The sequence below is a fragment of the Cervus canadensis genome, chromosome 5 (genome assembly GCF_019320065.1).
Source record: "Cervus canadensis isolate Bull #8, Minnesota chromosome 5, ASM1932006v1, whole genome shotgun sequence".
Taxonomy (NCBI): domain Eukaryota; kingdom Metazoa; phylum Chordata; class Mammalia; order Artiodactyla; family Cervidae; genus Cervus; species Cervus canadensis.
The window spans coordinates 66,447,693-66,469,073 of NC_057390.1; the positions used below are offsets into that span (position 1 = coordinate 66,447,693).

At 47.3% G+C, this 21,381-nt stretch overlaps 1 protein-coding gene across 6 annotated transcripts in view; it reads left to right on the forward strand.

Annotated features, from left to right (window-relative positions):
- CAPN13 (calpain 13) overlaps positions 1-21,381 on the forward strand; it is a 117,766-nt gene that overhangs the window by 82,280 nt on the left and 14,105 nt on the right. For 3 of the 6 annotated variants that reach the window (XR_006269496.1, XM_043469017.1, XM_043469015.1), the window contains exons 20-22: positions 1,773-1,901; positions 2,940-2,995; positions 3,558-3,615. Coding sequence is in view for 5 of the 6 variants with exons in the window: in XM_043469017.1 (XP_043324952.1) it covers positions 1,773-1,901; positions 2,940-2,995; positions 3,558-3,584 (212 nt within the window). In the remaining variant the exon portion in view is untranslated. Of the gene's footprint in view, positions 1-1,772; positions 1,902-2,939; positions 2,996-3,557; positions 3,616-5,856; positions 6,632-9,561; positions 9,995-21,381 lie in introns of those variants that run through there. The other 3 variants (XM_043469014.1, XM_043469018.1, XM_043469016.1) reach the window with 3 other exon arrangements.

Here is a 21,381-nt window from a genome sequence, read left to right on the forward strand (position 1 = left end):
CCTCCAGCATCCAGTCCATCAGGGTTAAATACTCACAGGCCAGCTGGTGCCCTCTCTTCGCAGAGGTTCTGGGGTTAAGTGAAATCACATGGTATCTGTTTGCTTCAAGGAGGCAAGAGCTTTCAGTCCTGGGAGAATGATAATAATACCTAATACCGGAGGGCGAGGATGCGTCAGAGTTCAGCCACAACTTGCATGCACATCACCTCCTTTGATTGTCTAAACAGCTCTTGAACTGGGCAGGGCAGGAATCATTGTCCCCACTGTCCCTGCAGGGAAATGGCCCACAGAAAGGTGAAGTCAGGAAATTGCCACCTTCCCTAATGAAATGTAAAATCAGACTCCCGCAGGTCACTGCTGAAAGGGCAGCCTCAATGGGTCTCCCTCCTGGGGCTCCTGGCCTGGAGAGCAGGTAGAAACCTGAGCTCTTGCTCCCCGCCCCTACCCCCACTTCCGCCTCTATCCTCCCTCTCCCGCTTATAAAAATATTTGTTTATTTAGCTGCATCGAGCCTTAGTTGCAGGAAATGGGCTTAGTTGCCCCACAGCATGTGGGATCCTAGTTCCTCGACCAGGGATCAAACCCACATCCCCTGCATTGGAAGGGGGATTCTTAACCACTGGCCCACCAGGGAAGTCCCTCCCCTCCCTTAAGTCTTCACAGAAGAGGGTTGTGGTTCTCACACTTGAGGTTGAGGAAGAAGCCCCTGGGGGCTCATGGAAGCAAGGATTGTTGAGCCTCACCGCCCACCCCAAGGTACTGACTCTGGAGGACAGGGGTGGGACTTGAGAACCGGTGTCTCTGACAAGTTCCCAAGTGAGGCCAAAGCTCCTGGTCTGGGGATCACACTTTGAGAACCACTGAATGGCCAGTGGAAGTTGAAACCTTTAAAGGAGCCCTCAACCCATGACTCCAGACTAATAAAAGGGAGAAAGAAAATAGCTGGAATTCAACTGAAAAGCTGGCAGGGGCCAGCAGGTAACTGAAGAGGGCAATGGAACTGATGTGATTTGAGGGGCAGTTTGAGAATGTACAAGCTGCAGGCATGTCCTATTTAAAAGCGTTCGAATTCATGTTTTACTAATTCTGCAGTAGAAACCAACATGTCTCAGACTATGTGGGGCCCGAAGGCCACCAGCCTTGTCCCCATGATGGATGGTCCAGTTTACAGGGTTCTGCTAGCTCACTGGGGTGCATAGACCCCCCTGATTTTCAGCCTGCCCTTGTCGGTTCTGTGGTCAGTGCCTCCCTGGAGCTTATAGCTAGACACATAAGATCACAAAGAGGGCAAGGCAGCTCTGTCCTGCCCACCTGAGGTCTCTGCTCTGAGGACCAGCCTCATCCCTGGATGACCAGCCTAGGACTGAGCCCCTTCTCCAGGAACTGCACATGAGACCACACATGGTCCAGGACTAGGCAAGGAGGGCTGTTGGAGAGGGTCACCTGCAGAGGGAGGCCTGACAAGGTGGGGCTGGGAGTAAACTTTTCAGGTGTCCTGACAGCTCCCATCCCCACAGGAATTATCAGATGATTGTGAAGAGTCAGCAGTGTTTTGAGTTGGCCAAACTCTAAAACAGTATTGTTGGGGCCTGGAAGCTAACATACTAAAGACTCACAAGTACACAGAAGAGGAGTGGACTGGCTGCTGAGCCAGGTGGAGGAGGGGATGGTGGTGAAAGGCCACGAGGTCTCCACACAGGTGTTTCTGATCTCCCGATGTGGAGGACCATACCCGTTCCTCCCTGTTCACCAGCTCCCCCACTGTGTCCCAGACTTCCTCGCAGGGATCTCCATCACCAGTGAGCTGCTGGACCTCATGAAACTCCGGTACAGCGACAGCACTGGGAGAGTCAGCTTCCCCAGCCTGGTCTGCTTACTGATGCGGCTGGAAGCCATGGCAAGTAAGTGTCACCCGGAGACCATCACGCTGACTAGAGAATACAGCAGAGTACCAGGAATGCACTCTGGCTCCAGGCCTGGGCAAGGGCTCAGTAGTGGGATGGGCTGGAGTCCTGCAGAGGAGCCCTTATCCTGAGGGGCAGAGCCAACATCAGCCTAGGTGACCGTGGTGCTGGCCTGAGACCCCAGGCTCCCTTCTGCATCCTTTTCTCCCCAGGACATTCCACATCCCAGATGGTTTATTTCCTCTTCACCCTTCTCAGCACCTCTCACTCAAGAACAAGGTTAAGTCACCATGGCCCCGCTCCAGATTGTTTACGGTTCAAACCTACTCTTTAGTCATGCAGTGAATGGTTTGATCTCTGCTGAAGGATTTCACAAATGGTGTCTTGGTGGGGGCAGGAGGTCCCCCCAAGGCCTCAGAAATCCAGCTATGTAGGCCAGAGTTTTTGACACTTTTTAGCAGCATACCCCTTTGTTTGAAATGAAATTTCACATGAAACCCCAAACCACAATAGAGCTGCAAACGGAGCTATGGTGGCTGAGTTGAAGTGGGGTCTGGCCTCCACTCACATCATTCCACCCCCTCCCCCCTAACCTCCTCACCCCACCGTGTGGTCCTTAAACCCCACAGCTCTAGCCCCACACCTCTGAACTAGGCAGTTAACAGGACAGAGAGAACAGGGCCCTGGGAGGGTAAACGAGAAGCCAAAGGTCTAATCTTGCTCCAGAGAATTCGCAGTTGGACAAGAGCGCTGCCCTTGAAATACCGCCTAAGACAAGACCTCTGCATCTCCACGGCCAAGAATAGAGGGTCTAAAGTGCAGGGAAGCTAGAGAAGGGAGGGGCGAGGTGGGCAGAGCAGTCAGGGAGCTGTTTTGAGAGCTGAGCCCTGAGCTGTCTCATGGGTGCGGAGTTTAACTGGGAAGAGAAGCGGAGAGGCCAAGCACAGCCTGTGGCTTCTCACGGGATCAAAACGCTGGGCTTCCTCTCATGTGGGCCCAGGCCCGTCCTGATCCCTCCCCTCCTCTCTACCCTAGAAGCTTTCCAGAACCTCTCCAAGGATGGAAAAGGACTCTACCTGACAGAAATGGAGGTGAGGTGCCTTCCCCTCCCAGAGACAGGACACAACCCCGGCCACCTCTCCTCACCTGATTCGGGGGCATCTCCCTCCCTGAAGCTATTGAACAGTCTGTCAAAGGCCAGCCAAGCTGCCGGCCCCCGTGCCTCCAATTACTGCCTTTATATATCGCTAGCTGCCAAGGCTGCTTTAGGATCTTGGCAGACAGATTTTATTTTTTTCCAATAGCTTAATAAAGCAGAGGATTATGTGGGAGTCATAAATCCAAGAGGGAACTAAAGAACACCTGCTGGGCTCCCTGTACATTAGACTGACTCCCAGTGAGTTTTAGAGAGAGCCTCCTGGCCCAGCCAGCTGGTCGACCTCAGCTGTCCCTCTCATTGCCGGGCTCTTCAGGGAGTAGCAGACGACAATGTTGCAACAAGGGGCTGAGACCTGCTGCTTGGGTGGGAATTAACTGGAAAGAGCTGATGAAACTAGACTGAGATCTTTCAAAGGAAGAGGGAACCATTTGCCCCACTCTGTGTTAAGCTAACAAGTTTAAAGTTTGGTTGTAATAGGGATGTTTATTTTTCAGTGGATGAACCTGGTGATGTACAACTGAAGCCAGGAGGAGAACAGGCACCAGAGCCCAGGTAAGACATGGCAGCTTTGGAATCATTTCCTCCCAAGGGCACAATGTGTTTTCCCCTCCAGGATCTACACACAAGACTCTCTCCCTGGGGGCAGCCTCCCCAGAGATTACAGAGCCCTCATCTTTGTGAGTCAAGGCTTACAAGCTGCTTGGCCTGTGAGTTTCCAAGCCAATACTGCAGATTTCATCCAAGTCTTATGTACATTCATAAAGGGTGTGGCCTGGAAGTTATGAGTGAGGAATTTAGATTTTTTTTCATTTATTTTTATTGAGATATAGTTGATGTTTAACACTGTGTTCATTTTAGGCATACAACATAATCATTTGATATATGTATGTATGGTGAAATGATTACCACGAAAAGTTCAGTTAATATCTATCACCTCACATAGTTACATTTTTTCTTATGATAAAAACTTTTACAATTTACTGTCTTAACAACTTTCAAATATACAACATAGTATTACTAATGATAGTCACCATGCTGTATGTTACATCCCCAAAACTTATAACTGGAAGTCTGCACCTTGTGACACCTTCACCCATTTTGACCATGCCCTCACCTTCCGCCTGTGGTAACCACCACTCTGTTGCCTGTATCTATTCAGTTTGGGTTTTTTATTAGTTTCCACATGCAAATGAAGTTATACAATGTGTGTCTCTCTCTGACTTACTTCACTTAGCACAATAACCCTCAAGGTTCATCCATGTTGTCACAAATGGCAGAGACACCACAACGGGCTGAATAATATTGTGTTGTATATATACATAAATATGTATACCATATTTTCTTTATCCATTCATTCACTGATGGACACTTAGATTGTTTCTGTGTCTTGGCTATTGTAAATAATGCTGCAGTGAATATGAGGGTGCCTATATCTTTTCAAGTTAGTGTTTTTGTTTTCTTTGGATAAATGCCTAGAAGTGGAATCACTGGATTCTGTGCTAGTTCTGGTAGTTCTATTATTAATTTTTTTCAGTTTAGTGACTGTTTATAGAACAGCTCCTATATGGCTATGTGCTGGACTCCAGGGATAAAGATTAAGAAAATTCACATGGTTTCCACCCTCAGTTGCTCACTATCTAGTGGGAGAGATAGTCTTGTAAATAGGAAACTATGCTATAATATACAAGATTCAGTGAATGAGGCTTGGGTGCTATGTGGATACTAAGAGCAGATGCTTCAGATGATTTCTGCTTTGGACAAGGTGATATGTTTGTGGGATGCCCATATGGAGATCTCCCATGGACAGCTGAACACACAGGTCTCTAGGGAAATCAAACTTGATCCTTGCCTTGGAGGGTCTTGCTGTGAAATGAAAGAGACAGAAATGTAAATATAATAGATCAATTACAATACTCTGTAGAGAAGGCTAACACAGAGGTTCACGCAAAGATGACAATACAACTAACTTGGCCTGCAAGTTGTGATGTCTTTCTAGGAGACAGCCCAGGAGCTGAGTCTTGAATGATTCAGAGTTGTTATCCAGTGTTGTGGATAGTTGTTGAGGTCAGCGTTCACATGGAATTCTTTGGATAGACTGAGCAAAGCTTCAAGGCACAAAGACATTACCAGATGGGGAGCCAGTAGATGATATGCAGGCAGCTGGTCATGGGAGGTTCTCTTCTGAGGGCAAAACACACAGTTTACAGTCTACCTTGACACAAGTAAAAGGTGGCATGTGGTCCCCACTCAAGTGATGGGTGTTTTTTTGATGGTCCTAGGAGTCAGTTCAGTGTCCTGTGGAGAGCAGACACCCAGAGCCTATTACTCACTTTTTAAGGAATCTCCATACTGTTTTCCAGAGTGGCTGTACCAATTTACATCCCACCAACAGTGCACAAGGGTTCCTTTTCTCCACGTCCTCATCAACACTTGTCTTTTTGATAGTAGTTGTGAGGTGGTCATTCTACCAGATGTGAAGTGATATCTCATTATGGTTTTGATTTGCATTTCTCTAATAATTAGAAATGTTGAGCATCTGTTCATGTGCCTATTAGCCATCTGTATGCCTTATTTGGAAAAATGTCTGTTCAAGTCTTCTGCCTATTTTTTTGATGGGACTGAGTTCTTTATATAGAGTTGTATGAACTGTTTATTCACTTTGGATATTAACTGCTTGTCAATCACAGCATTTACAAACATTTTCCCCAATTCACAGGTTGTCTTTTCATTTTGTTGATGGTTTCCTTTGCTGTGCAAAAGCACTTATTATTGTTTTTATTTCCTTTGCCTTAGGAGACTGATCCAAGAAAATACTTCTATGACTTATATTCAAAGAGCATTCTGCCTATGTTCTCTTCTTGGAGTTTAACATGAGGGAATGTTCAAATCTCATTGTTTTACATGTGACTATCCAGTTTTCCCAGTGCTACCTGTTGAAGAGTCTGTCTTCTTTCCATTGTATATTCTAGCCTCCTTTGTTATCGGTTAATTAACTATAGTTATGTGTATTTATTTCTGGACCCTCTGTTCTATTCCGTTATCTATGTGTCTGTTCTCATGCCAGTACTATGCTGTTTTGATTATTGTAGCTTTGTATTATTGTCTAAAATCTGGAAAGGTTATACTTCTAGCTTTGTTCTTTTTCCTCAGCATTGCTTTAGCAATTTAGAGTCTTTCATGGTTCCATATAAGTTTTAGGATTATTTGTTATGCTTCTGTGAAAAATGTTCTTGGTAGTTTGATAGGAATTGCATTAAATCTGTAGATTGTTTTGGGTGGTATGGTTATTTTAATAATGTAAATTATTTTAATACAAGAGCATGGACTATCTTTCTATTTCTTTGAATCATTTTCAATTTCCTTCATCTCACCAACATTTTTCATTGTCTATCTTTTTTGCTTTAGCCATCCTGGAGGGTATGAAGTGATATCTCATTAAGGTTTTGACTTACAGTTTCCTGATAGCTTGTGGTATTCAGTATTTTTTTGTTGTCTACTGGCCATTTGTATATCTTCTTTTGAGAAATGTCTATTCAAATCCTTTGTTTAATATTTGGTTATTTATCATTTTGGTGCTGAGTTGTAAGATACACACACACACACACACATATATACATACATATATTCTCGTTACCAGTCCCTTATCATATATGTGATTTGCAAAATTTTCTGCCATGCTGTAGGTTGTCTTTTAAGTTTCCTGAAGGTATCATTTTCAGAATTTGATCAAGTCTGACTTACCTGTTTTTCTTTTGCCATTTATACTTTTGGTATTGTGTCTAAGAAATCATTGCCTAACTTAAGATCATGAATATTTACTCCTGTGTTTTTCCCCTAAGAGTTTTATAGTTTAGCTCTTACATTTTGGTCTTTGACCCATTTTGAGGTAATTTTTGTGTACGGTGTGATGTAGTGGGTCCATCTTCATTCCTTTCCTGCCAGAAGCTTCACCAAGCAAGCCTGGATGTGCTCCCATTGTGACAATACTTCTGTTCCTCTCACTTGTCTTCAACCCATCTGCCCTCCTCTGACTTAGTAAACTGCAATATTAAAACCAGACAACTCCTCTTTCCTCCCTCCTGTCACATCTGTTTCTTTTGAACAAAGCACACACTTCCATTGTCACACTGGGGGCAAGGTTTAAAGTTGTCTGAAATATTGAATTCTTTTTTTAATGTTAAATATTTGGCTCTGCTGGGTCTTAGTTGTAGCATGTAGAATCTAGTTCCCTGACCAGGGATAGTACCTGGGCCCCCTACTTTGGAAGCATGAAGTCTGCCACTGGACCACCAGAGAAGGCCCCCAAAATATTGGATTCTTACTTTAAATAATGTTTTAAATATTCATGCTTTGGTATATGGTCCTTGGATATCTGAGGCTATGTTGATCTTAACTGATTGCAGAGTCTAGAGGTTTCGTACATGCTAGTCACACCCGCTAACAGTTTGTCTAACTGATGTCATCTACATTCATGTTGATCTACAGTCAATATGGCAGTAAAGTGCCTTACTCTAACAAAGTTAGTATTTAGAATAACTTCCCACTACACATAAATAATGTGTCTCGAGGGATGGGCCACCTCCTCTTACTCTGCATGAGGGTGAAATATGAGCAGCAGAGGCCCAGGTCCTGCTGATTTACCAACAGCCGTTTTCACAAGAGTGGGTCTACTTCCATCCTAATAAATCCCATCTCTCCAGCCTTCAGACCAGAGAAATTCTTTTTGAGAGGCAGGAATCTGCATTTGCCTCCACTGATAAGAAATCTCCCCACCTCCTTTAGCAAACATGCACCCGGTGATTACCAGGCACCTTTCACACCTAGGGTGTCCACCTTTCCAGAGCTGACCTTTAAAGAGAAATGTATCAAACTGGGATGATAACATGAACACTCCAAGGGCATAAACCAAGCAGGAGAAAGCTGGAATTCAGGAAACAGGAGGCTCAACACTAGATCCATCACTGGCTAGGGAACTGCAGAGTCCAGGGCTGTACAGCTAAATGGGAGAGCCAGAAGCCCAGTGGAAATCAGGAAGAGCGATCTTTGGGGAAAAAGGATCCACCTGCAATGCAGGAGACCCAGGATCAATCCCTGAGTCAGGATTGAAAAAGGAAGTTTTCAGCCTAGAGAAGGAAAGTTTTATCTAGTCCGACTCTTTGCAACCTCATGGAGTGTAGCCTGCCAGGCTCTTCTGTCCATGAGGATTCTCCAGGCAAGAATACTGGAGTGGGTTGCCATGCCCCTCTTCAGGGGATCTTCCCAACCCAGGGATCAAACCTAGGTCTCCCACATTGCAGGCGGATTCTTTACCATCTGAGACACCAGGGAAGCCCCAGTCTAATCACTTAATCATGGGTAAAATAGTGTTCAGAAGGATTTTGAATTTCTGCTGGAGGGTTTTGGAAGAATTATTAGGATAATGACATAGACCAAGCAGATTTTAAAAATGAGGTAATTATTAATTCCTAGAAGAACAAAGACTTCTAGAAGAAAGCAAATGGAGTTTTTCTTCACTCAGCAGAGAACTGTACATACATAATTGTAATAAAATAAAAGTGGAGTATTGATTTAATAAAATATGTGACACAAATATATTAGAGAAAGGAAGGAGAGAAGATACAGGCACAAAAGTGGGTTAAGAACACCCCAGCTTCATCTTCCCTCACAAGATATCAGTAGGCATTTAAAATTGGTAAGTCAAGGGGATAACCATATAAAATATTATTTAGAAGTAAGGAGTTCAGAAGAAAGAGGTAGGAGAGAGGAATTCCATATAGGAGTGGGGCAGGGGACTGCAGTTCTTTCTTCATGCTTTGTATGAATGTCTTGAATTTTAATTTTTTTTTATTTTTTTATTTTTTTGAATTTTTAAATGTATCTTGGGCTGGACTTTTATGAAAGTAAATAAGAAAACTAGCAAATAATCTGAGAAATGGAGTTTAAGACTCAAGAGAAGAGGAGGGAGATGGAGAGCAGAGTTGAGACTATTTCTTTACCACATGGACAGGAAAGTAGGTTGTTAGAGTTGTAGAAAAAATGTCCATGCAAGAACATCACTTGAATCCAGGAGATAAGCCCTTGAGAAAAGCCACTCTTCCCTGGGAGTCCTCTGGACAGAGGACAGAGCTGCCCGTGTTCTCAGCCTTTTGGTCCTGTCCGTGGAGTCACAGGAACATCTGTTCCCCAACTTTCCTTCCACTCTGCTGCAGGTACTCTGGAGCTAAAGGGGCAGTGGTTTGCACTCAGACAGGGCAGAGTAGGGGTGGTAGGGTGGGTCTGGAGAATTTTGAAGAATGAAGTAGAGTCACTGCCATCCACTGGAGCCACGGGTGTGATGGAGCTCGGCCAGCCTCGCCAGCACGTGGTACACTCTGTTGCCTGTGGTCCTGAGAGTAGCATCTGTGGGAAGGGGCCTGCCTCTGCAGTCACTCAAAGAAAGGAAAAGCTTCTTTACTCTCCCTGGGCCTTCTGTGTTTGAGTGTCTGTGTCTTTTCCTAGGATGAGTTCTCAGTGATCACTCAAGAATCTGGCTCTTGTTCCATTGGGCTGTGCTGCCCCCACGGGTGATATACATCAAAGCCTGCCCTGCCCGGATGTAGTCAAAGCTGCCTTCAAGGAGCGTGGGCCAGGTCCTCAGCTGGGTCAAGTTCTGGTTCACCCAAGGTCATAAAACAGGTTATCTGAGTATCTCGGGACACCAGCCTGGAATCCCAGGAGAAAGAAGCAGAAGATATTCCCTTGTGGGAAAGCAGGGGAGAAGGCGCATCTCAGTCCCCTCCCACCAACCCAGTCATTTCTCAGTCTGACCACCCACAGGATGCTGTGCGTGACATGGGAGTGGTTCACTGGGTGTTTGTAGAATTAATCATACTCTCCGATATCTGAATCCTGACTGTTTCACAACCAGATGGCAAAATAAAACATGGTTTCCACAAAGGTCTTCAATTTCATGACAAGTAAGATCTTAGTTCTGGATGAAAAATACCTTTGGGGAAGGGGAAATCCAACCAGCAAGGCAAGCACCTCCCTCCCTCCTAATCTGTAAAGTCATAACATAGTTCCAAAAGATCATGACCCACTACAGTACAGAAGAGATTCCAGAGTGACCAGGCCAGACCTCACTCAGGAGAACTGGCATTTGAGAACTCATTCCTGGATTCATTTCTCCAGTGAGGGAATACTTGCAAATGTATGTGTCAAGAATAGGAGGGCAGGAACCTTCCAGAGTGTGACTTTTCTAAGAAGAAAAAATCAAAATGTCGGTGGTATGGGCAAGGGTATGCCATCATGCAAATACCCACACTCAGGAACTAGGTTAGCATTTGGAGGCGGATGTGTCCTGGTACAAGGAACAAACACACAGCCAACTAACTGCCTCTCACAGGGGCTGCTGCTAAGGGTTTGCAATCATTTCAGTAGCACAGCAGGGTGAGACACGGCATAGCCTGGGCCACATCATTATGCGTCCTTGCCCTGTGCTTGGCTAGCCAGGATAGCTGGCCATGGTTATCAGCGTGGGCTTCAGAGGTAGACAGAGCAAATGCCTGAAGACCCCAAGTCCTAGGCTGTTACGCAAAACAGTGAGTCCTGACCGATCAAGATAGACTGTTTTAAAATAAAAGGAGAAAGTTCAAAAAAATGAATAGCTGCTTTGGCAGGACTCAGATGACCTTCACCTACCTGTACTTTCAAGTAGAAAGTCCAACACACCTGCACACTTTGCTGATCCAAACACCTGGACTGAAACCCAACTTGGCCTGGGGAGCCCTCAAGTGGAGGAGCAGAAAGAACAGTCTTGCTTCCCCAGAGCTGGGGGTGACCCTAGTGAGGGTGGACATCTGAAAGTGCATGTACACACACATACCAGGGAAGCCCAGCCCCAGAGAACAGTTCCACATGCAAGCCCACTGATCAGGGATGACATCAGTCTTGCTTCTCTCTAGAACAGAAATAGTTCCCTTTGAACAACTTGCTTCTCACCACCTCCAGGCAGAGGCAGGATTGCAGTGGAGCAGCACAGCATGTGTATGCCCCTTCCCGCCCTAACCCCTGTGCTCCATCAGGGCCCTGACCCCCAGGACAGAGTCCACAAGGACCTTAGATGATAACCAACTCAGTCCAGTGATGGGTTTTCCAATCTCAAAAACATGAACCTCACATTCAATTCACTTGTGTTTTAAATTAAGAACAGAGATACTATAACTTATCCAATCTAAACATTTAAAGCCTTAAGTTTCATATAATAGCCAATTAGGAGGAGGGGCTGGGAACAGGGAAAGGGGAGAGACTGTGGAATAGAAATAAAGGTTAGGTGGGAGGGAGGAACAGAGTGTAGCAGGCAGCACCAAGCAAGTGTAAAACAGGAACCGCTCAAGGTATTTTAAGAAGGAGGAATTTAACACAGGAAGCGAGTTGCTCCAAAGCTGTTGGATTAGCTGGAGGAGCACAGGCCAGAGAAAGAAAGTGAAGTCGCCGACTCTTTGCGACCCCACGGACTACAGTCCCCCAGACTCCTCTATCCAGGGAATTTTCCAGGCAAGAGTACCGGAGTGTGTTGCCATTTCCTTCTCCAGGGGATCTTCCTGACCCAGGGATCAAACCTGGGTATCCCACATTGCAGGCAGATGCTTTACCATCTGAGCCACCAGGGAAGCCCTAGGCCAGAGAAGATCGCCACCCAGTCCCAGGTCACCACCAAGAAAGAACGATGAAGCTGTTGCTGCCACCCTCACCAGACATTATAGGGAGTGGCCAGAAATGGTCATGGCTGCCTGTAGCCCTAAGCGGGTGAATTTCTGGACAAAATTTCACAACTTTTGAAGCCCATGTGTCTGCCCACCCTGCCCAGAGGTAGAATAAGGCTTCTGCCTCTTTTCTGCCTTCCAAATCATAAGTGCAGAGGAAAGAGAAAAATGTGGGGAGAGGGAACGACAGCAGATGGGGATGGAGAACTGGGGCGGTGGTGGGGAGGATGATTCAGACAGACAGGGAGGACAGATGAGGCATGGCAGGGAGCAATACAGACAAATAAGATGGGAGAGACAGTGACAAGAGATTAAAACAGAAGGAGGAAGGCTGAGGTCTATGGGTGTTGATGGGAGTGGAGGCCATAGAGCCTAATCATTCAAAATCTGTTGCCAGTGGAAATGCTGACTTACGATGCCAATCAGGTTGTGGCTCTCAGACTTCACTGGGCATTAAAGTCACCTGGAATAACTTTTATAACAAGCTTTAGAAATTCTGATCCAGAAAGTCTGATGCTAGAGCTGGGAATCTGCTTTCTTTTTTCTTTTCTTTTTTTTTTAAAGCTCAAGAGCTTCCCTTGTGGCTCAGATGGTAAAGAATCCACCTGCAACATGGGAGACCTGGGTTCAGTCCCTGGATTGGAAAGATTCCCTGGAGGAGGGCAAGGCAACCCACTCTAGTATTCTTGCCTGGAGAATCCCCATGGACACAGGAGCCTGGTGGGCTACAGTCCACGGGGTCACAAAGAGTTGGAGACAACTGAGTGACTAAGCGCAGCAAATGATGCCCGTGGTCCTTGGATGACTTAGGAATCACTAAGGAATCACCTAGGAATCACCGCTTTTGCAGCTCCACTGAGTGGTGAGGTGCTCTGGGCTGCAGCAACCAGGGCAGCTATGAAATGCCTGATGAATCCAAGCTTAAGTTCTGTTCTGGTCAGCGGCCTCTCGTCATGTTTCCCCACCCCCAGCTCCTCACTACTGCCTAGAATATCTGAGATCCCTCCCCTCCACCTCCCAGCTCACTGCTCTCCTTCCTGCTCCCCTAGAACTGATGTCCTCGTTGATTTTTACCTCTAAACAAGCTCATTAAGCAATAATCCTAGAAGAATCCATCACTCTGACAAGGTTGTTGATTAACCATCCCCCAGCCGAGTCTAAAGTGCTTAATATCCCAGCGGAGTGGTCAGTAATGAGTCGAGCAGCAGCGCTGGCCTGGTTCTGAGCAGATGGATGCGAGATGGGCAGTTGGGCCAACTTTGCAGCCTGGTGGAGGTCAGTGGAGAGGAAGGTGGACAGTCTCCAGGGTGCCCAGGCTGCAGCAGGTTCTAGACCCTTCTAGCCAGATTCTAGGCCATTCTTTCCGAGACCACTGCATGCCCCCAGAGGGTATATAAAGATATGAACAACTCTGGACAACGGACAGGAGAAGAACCACTTGAAAGGGGCTGGACACAGAGACATAATTCCCCAAACTTACAGATCTGCAACTATCTAATTGCCTGAGTAAGAGAAGAGACAGGCAAAATGATAAAATGACTGCCTTCCTGAGATCAATTTCAAGTCCAGACTGTTATGTCTTTCTTTTTTTCCCCACAGTTAGACTCTTGTTTTAAACACCCCCTCTGTTCCCTTAAAAGATTTGCTTTCTTCTGTGCGTTGGAAGTGCCTTGGACCGAGCAGGATGTGGCAGAACACTGCCCCCTGGAGCTCACAGTTGTTCCAGCTTCAAAGCATCCGCCTCCCAAAGGTTCCTTCGAACTCAAGTCTCCAGTGTGGGCTCAGTGGCAGTCCCCAGCCAGCCTGGCCATTGCTGCCATCTAGGCTGCCCTGTGTGCACAATTGCCCTATCACCTACCCGACTCCATCTCATTTCTTCCCCCTCCCCTTTTTGCATAAAGATTGGATGACATTGGTAAATACTCTTGACCAAGGGGAAGGGAACTGATCCCCCCACCCCCCTGCTGTGCAGCTCTGATGGGATCACTGACATGCCGTGTCATCCTTTGTCTTTAGATGTTTCCAATTCTGTTCAGGCACAAAGAAGAGAAAATAGCATAGAGTGAGTGCCAGTAGTGTTAAAAGAATGAATGGCTGAGCTTGTATAGTATGAATACAGGAAGCCTGGTTGAGTGGACAGAGCACTGGGCAAGTCCTCTGGAGTCTCAGGTTCAAGTCTTGGTGCTGGACTTCCCTCTCTGGACTTCATTCTTTAGAACGAAGGGGCTGAACTTGGAGCTGTCTAAGGTCCTTTCCATGGCACACACTTGGGGAGCCAAAGCCTAAGGATTCTAAGTCACAGTCATCATTAAGGGGAAGCAATTAGTCAGGAAAAACAAGCCCCTAGCAATGTGGCAGCAACAGCTCTCCAGTGTGGGTTCAGTGGGAGTCTCCAGCCAGCCTGGCCGTTGCTGCCATCTAAGCTGTCCTGTCTGTAGAGAGAGACCCACTCTCTAGGGAAATAAACAGGACTCTTTTCCTTTGACCTGGGAGTTGCTGTTCCTTTTACGATGTTTTCAATGAAAGAAGTTCAATCCCCTTCACTGTATATTATAGCATAAGGAATATGGTCAATAATATTGTAATAATTTTGTATGGGGACAGATGGTTACTAGACTTACTGTGATCATTTCATAATGTATGCAAATGTCAAATCATTTGTAACTCGCCTGAAAATAATAAAATATTGAACATCAACTATATTTCAATTTTTAAAAAGTTTTTTAAACTGTATGCATGGGATGAAAAAAACAGTGCTTCTCCATTCAGCCAGAGTTGGTCTTTAGCTTTGACCTTGCTCTGGAAAGGTGGAATCCTGGCCACAGTGCAGCCAGGGCTGGTGGTGGTGCAGTGACACCTAGTGGCCACTTCCACTAATTACAGCCCAGCTCAGCTTCTCTGTACTTGAGAAAGTCCCATCCTTTCCATGGCTGAAAGGGCTGCATTAACTCTCAGTGAATGCACGTAATGTAGGGCCCTGGGTTGTAATCTCAGTCTTGCAAATACCTCTCTGTCTGGCCACCTTCAGTTTCTTCAAATGGGATTTTGGTCCTTACATGCTTCCCTTCCAACTGCCTTGCTGTCTGGACCGCCACGGCTTAGGGCATGTAGTTGGGGATCTTAGGTCCATGCAGGGGGCAGAATGTCCCTACTGGGAAGACACTGCCCAGAGCTCACCACTGGGACCCTGGGGTCCCACCAACATGATCATGCATGGTCCTGCCACACCCGCCTCCAACATAGCCTTGAGACAAGAGCACATGGCCGGACCATTGACCACAGATATTCCATCCAAGGCTTGCCTCCATCCTGGCTACCAGCTGCTGAGGTGGGAAAAAGTAACAGAACCAGTCAGAAGGAAGCCTCATTGAGCCAGCTTCCTATGGGTTGGGTGGGGAGGGGAACTTCACCTGCTCTTCCCCAACTTGGGTACCAGAATCTTGCCCTATTGATGGGATCTGTGGGGTTCACGTATACCTAAAGAACAATGTAAATGGATTCTTTTTTAACACATTCCTCCCTTTACTGACACCTGCATACGCTGCAAAGAGGAGAAAGAGGGCTGTGTACTGAAGCTTCCCAACCTCCCTGCAGTCACTCACAGTATTTCGGCATGGCCGAGGACACACAGGCTGAGCTTTGAGTCTTTCCTGCGTCACACATTCTTCTTACCCTCAAAGAGCTGTGCTCCCTTCTTCTTGAGCATGTCCCTCATCACTAGTTTCTGGTCCTTTTTTATCAGTCTCTCCTAGTGTAATCTTTGAGTGCTACATGATTTCTGCAGAGGACTGTGGTACTTTTCTTCATGGCTGTGTTCATGTCACCATCACTCCCTACAGCTTCCCCTAGACTGTCCCTGAGAAGCATATAGTAGTAACACCCAAGAACTCCTTGAAGAAGGAATTGAGTCGTTCAGCTTAGGGATACGATTTCCAGAATCATCACAGCTTCTGGTGGTATGTGGTCATTTTCCCCTGCCTGTTAAATAGTGTATGTAAAAATACTTTCACATACATAGAGAGCACACATCATTAAAATACCTATTCTATATTTGCCAGGGTCCATTCAGGAGAAAAAATCATACCAGCTGTTTGAATAGGGAAATTTTAATACAAAGAATTATTAACTAGTGAAATGTAATTAACCATTAAAAAGGGCAATAGAAGACTCTAGGGAATAGAGGAATAGAAAATGCAGGAAGCAGCTGATGCCTCTAAGGATGAAGGAGATTACCCAACAATGAAAGAAATAACTTGGGTGAGATCCAGGCCACTTTGGAAAGAGTGTGCCTGCCGCCCGCTGGATGGTGAAGATGTTCACAGGGCTCCTGCTGACTGGAGGACACCTGCAGGGGGGCCTTGCTGGGTGAGAGGGCCCAGATGCTGCTGGCAGTCACCTTGTAGGAAGAAAAAAGGCACCCTGCAGCCAGCAGGGGCACTCTGCCTCTGTGTGCCTTACAGTGTCCCTCTAGCACCCTCCACTGACAAAGCCTAACATTACACCAGCTGGCTTCACTTTCTTGGGCTCCAAAATCACTGTAGATGGTGACTGCAGCCATGAAATCAAAAGACACTTGCTCCTTGGAAGAAAAGCTATGACAAACCAAGACAGCATATTAAAACTCAGAGACATTACTTTGCCGACAAAGGTCCATCTAGTCAAAGCTGTGGTTTTTCCAGTAGTCATGTGTGGATGTGAGAGTTGGATTATAAAGAAAGCTGAATGCCAAAGAATTGATGCTTTTGAACTGTAGTGTTGGAGAAGACTCTTGCGAGTCCCTTGGACAGCAAGGAGATCCAACCAGTTCATCCTAAAGGAAATCAATCCTGAATATTCATTGGAAAGACTGATGCTGAAGCTGAAACTCCAATACTTTGGTCACCTGATGGGAAGAACTGACTCATTTGAAAAGACCCTGATGCTGGGAAAAATTGAAAGCAAGAGGAGAAGGGGACGAAAGAGGAAAAAATTGTTGGATGGCATTATTGACTCGATGGACATGAGTTTGAGTAAGCCCAGGAGTTGGTGATGGACAGGAAGCTTGGCGTACTGCAGTCCATGGGGTCACAAAGAGTTCAACACGACTGAGCAACTGAACTGAACTGAACACCAGCTGGTAGAGAAGAAACAAGGGTCCAATTGAGTATTACAAAGCAGAGCAAAGAAAGGTGAATTTGGAGTTGAAAGGCAACAAATTGATAATAGGTCCACCTACCAGGCCTGGTGTTATGCATTTCCCTAATGAATCTCATATAATCTCAAGAAGCACAATTCTTTGAAATAGTTACTAGAATCCTCATTTTAATGTTGAGTAGATTCTGAAAGTTAGAAGTAATCCGAGAAGGATACACAGCTAATATTCGTGGCTGAGCTGGTGTTTAAAGTGCTGTGTTTGTGATTCTAGAGCCTGGGTTCCTACCCCAAGCTAACAGTGCCTCTCTCTGTGAAGGATGAAGGACAGTGAGATCCTTCCTCCTCTATGAACTCACAGGAACCTTCCCAGCATTGCTTCTTGGGCTCTCCTCCTTGGAGGGGCCAGTGGTGAGGCAGATGCCTTGGGGTGCCCTAAGGCAGTGGTTTCTAAACCAAAATCACCGGGAACAGCTTGGTGCAAACAGAGGCTCCTGGCCTTCTCTGCAGACCCCAATTTAATAGCTGGGAACAGGAGTAGGGCTGGAGTCTGCATTTAACAAACTCCCCAGAAATCCTGATGTGCCCATAAAGGAGCGCCAACTGCTCCACTGGGCTAGAAGAGCAAGTGAGAAGCTGCCTGGCCTTTGCTGGGAGGGAAGGGACTTCACACTAACAAGCTCCTCTCAGCCCCAGCACCCCGCAGAAAGGTCAGTGCTGCTACCTGACTTCGGAAATGAAAATCAGATGGGGCACATGGATCTGCTTCATGGGTGATAAAGTTGTAATGGCTCTAATGGAGGCCTAATTAATTTCTATTTGCCAGCCAGAAAATTGGAAGGTGGGCTCCAGGACCCCTGGCCCCCTTTAGACACATTTTTTGGACAGGAGGTATTTCCAAGCTAGAGCTAGCCAGGCAATCCCACCTGGGTCAAGAATAAGAGCCAGCCACCAGGTGCTAGGAGGTGTGCCCCTTTGTCTCCAACCCTGGAACCTGCTGGCAAGGATTAAGTCCACAACAAGGAAACTAGGGGTCTGCCCAAAGCCTCATGGGACAGAGCTGAAATTCAGGCACACATGAAACTTACTCCAAAGCTGTGTGCATGGCTTGGGAGAGGAACTGGCTCCTGCCTCAGAGCCCCTGCTTGGGGGGCAGCCAAACCCTAGTAGGCTGGGGGTTATGTGCTCATGGTCATCAAGAAGTTAATGTCTTTCATTTGGTGGGGGCTTTTAGCATCTATAATACAACTCAGGAAACGGGCATCACTTGCTCTTATCTTGGTCCTTCATAGAGGAGCTAAAGCAGAGGGTATGGGGGAGGAGTCTGCCCTGGGAAGGCCTCATAGGGCTCTGCTCTGTTCCACAAACCCATAGAACTATAGCACCAAGAGTGACCCCTAGGATAAACTGTGGGCTCTGATAAGGACATGTCATGTCAGCATAGGTTCATTGACTGTAGCGTGTAGCGCTCTGGCGGGGGATGTTGATGGTGGGGAAGGTGGTGGGGCAGTGGGTATGCGGGAACTCTCTATACTTTCTGCTCAGTTTTTCTCTGAACCTAAAAACAGGTCTAGTGAAAAGAGAAAAAATTACTGCCTCTTAATGTGGTTGTGAGAATTATTAAGTAAAATAATGTTGTGAAAGGGCCTAATCCAGGCTTTGGCGTGCTTCAGGGTCCCTGGTAGCTGAATGAGGGGAGATATCACCCCGTAAGCTCAGTGCAGGTCCAGGAGGAGCCTGACGGTAGAGGAAAGGTGATGCTCATCTCCCTCAAGGAGCCCTCGGGGGTGGGGGTGGGGGGACTGGAGATGTAAGAATTAAGGACCAGTCTGGGCCAAGTGTTAATCAGTCAGAAGACAGAACAGCTGTTTTGGCCCAGGACTGGATATGATAACGGGCCCAGGTCTAGGATTTGCAAGATCGGTCCCTCCCTCTCTCCAGAAGAACCTTCTCATAGCCAGTGGAAGGAACCAGAAGAGACTAGTTATTTGGAAAACATCATGGATCTGGCAGGCCACTCCCCTGCTCTGAAGCTCTCACTTGCTCCCCAGAACCTTCACCTGGCAGGTGGGCCTTCCGTCCGCTGCCTCTGCGGTGCAGCCACTCTGGGAACTGTTAGTGGAGTAGAGAGAAAACAGGTGGTGACTAGAGACCCAAAGTTAGGCCCAAATCTATGGTAGCTGTGTGCCCTTTGGACATCTCTCCCTGGCTCTGTGCTTCAGTTTCCCCAGACTGGATTCCTTTCTTCTTTCTTTCACTGAATACACTATTGAGTGCCCACTATGAGCGTGACAATCTCTAAGGTCCTCCCTGTTGTGATGTTATGTTTTACTCAAAGTGGTTCAAATGCACCGGGAGAAATATAAAACACGCAAAGGATAAAGGTGAAAATGAAGAGGTTCCCTTACTTACGGTATTTCTTCCCAGGCTCTGCCTTCTGAATCTCCATTTCTGTGCCCACATTTGAGGGAATGGAACACATGTTTGCAAAGTGCTTTGATAACTTTGAAGACTGCTGGGCTGTGACCTTGCCCTCAGTATCTGATCCAAAATGAAAGTGGATGCTTCCTGACCAAAGTGCTTGATTCTCTTTGAGTCCCCCCTCCATGTTCACACCTGTCCTCCCTGCCAAACCCCGTGCCCTGTGAGAGGATCCAGAGCTTCTCTGGGGGAGGCACATGATGCTCAGATGATTAGGAGCTCAGCTTCCAAACGGATCAGGTTCCAATTCTCGCTCTGAGTTTGCTTGCTGTGTGACCTTGGGAAGTTACTTAACTTCTCTGAACCTTGCTGCCCTCTATCTATTTAATGGAGAAAATAAATCTCCACCTGAATGGGTGTTGTAAGATTAAGTCAAATGACACAAGTAATGTTTCTGGCCACAGAAATAGCAATGCCACTCTATATAATATGAGTTATTAGGTATCTTGTCCTTGCATGAGATAATTCATGTAAAGCGTTTTTTGCTTGGTGAGAACTCAGGCCCTTCTTTTCCTCACACTCTTCAGTTTCATTTCCCTCCCTGTGACTGCCAGGTGGCAGCATGGGGCCGTATATGGAGCCCTCTTTCTCACTCGCAGAATGGGAGTGCTGGCAAGGCCCCTTGGTTGACAATAACCACAGATTGTTTACGGCGCTCTTACCATGCCGGGCGCATGTCACAAACCCTTCCTTTAACCCGTGTAGGTTCATATGGGGGGGAGGTTCAGTTACTGCCTTGTACGGGGGAGGGATGATGGACTCTGGCAGGCAGGATCCATAAGGGTGCAGAGCCTAGAATCAAATAATCCCCTGCTGGCAGCTGGGGCACTTGCCCACTGTGGTTGGTGGCCTCCTGGTGGGTTGCAGGAGGCTCACGTGGTGGATGAGAACAGTGGGGCCCCAGGAGGGAGGGAGTGACCCAAAGCCAGAGGCCTGACCCCAGGCAGGCACCCATTCCTGCAGGGCTCAGTCTCCAGGGAGCGTCCCATTGGCCAGGGCCCCCACCACCCTGAGACTCAGCCTGGGCTCTCTGAGGGGGTGCTGGGAAAGCAAGCACCCGACGTCCTGCTGTCGGCTTCTGCTCATCCAACAGGACCTCTTCTGATCCCCAAGTAATCTTTGCCTCCAGGAGCCACAGTGATTTGTGGATAACTTCCTCCAAATCTCCCTTGGCTAATCCTCCCTTGACTGAACCCTTTAGTGATTGCATTTGCGGCCGGTGGCCTCTAATCCCTTGGGCACCAAATATTCCTGGGAAGGCACATGGGCAGCCCTGTGTCCTGCTGGGGCCCAGCGGATCTGAGCTGGGCACACCTGGGACCACCAGCTTGTCCCTGAGTCAGCCTCTGTTTCTCCCTCCTTCGAGTCTCACTGGGCAGCAGGTCAGGGGAAAGTCCGGGTCTGCGTGCAGCGGTACCTGGACAGGGCAGCTGGCTGGCAGCCGAGGAGCTGGGTCCTCGGTCTCCACACTGAGTGATTCTCAGAGGGATGTTCTTGTCTGAAGTCAGGGCCTCAGTTTCTTCCTCTCCTAAATGGGGGTAAAATTAGTCTTGCCTCATAGGGATGAGGATTTATGAAGGTAACATGTTTAACAACCTTAAGGCAGAGCCTGGAAACGAATACGCCATCAGATCTGGCTAGCTGTAGTTAACCTACAGAGTCTCCCTGCCACCCCCACCCCTCAGCGACAGCCACGGCTCTCCTGTCTCCCACCTCTAGAGACGTGGACCCCAGAACATCAGCTCTCACACAGGTTTAGCAGGGCAGTGGTGGGAGAGCCACTGTGGGCTATGTGGGGCCTGGGGGCTCCAGAAATGGCCACAGTTTCGGTCCTGGGGGAGACCAAGGACCTGCAGCTCTGAGAAGGTGCACCCAGCGCAGGAGAGTTGCCCGGTGCAGCCACGGCCAGGCTCGGGGACTCCAGCTCTTGCGGGGTGAAGGAGCCCAGGGCCGGGGAGGCCGG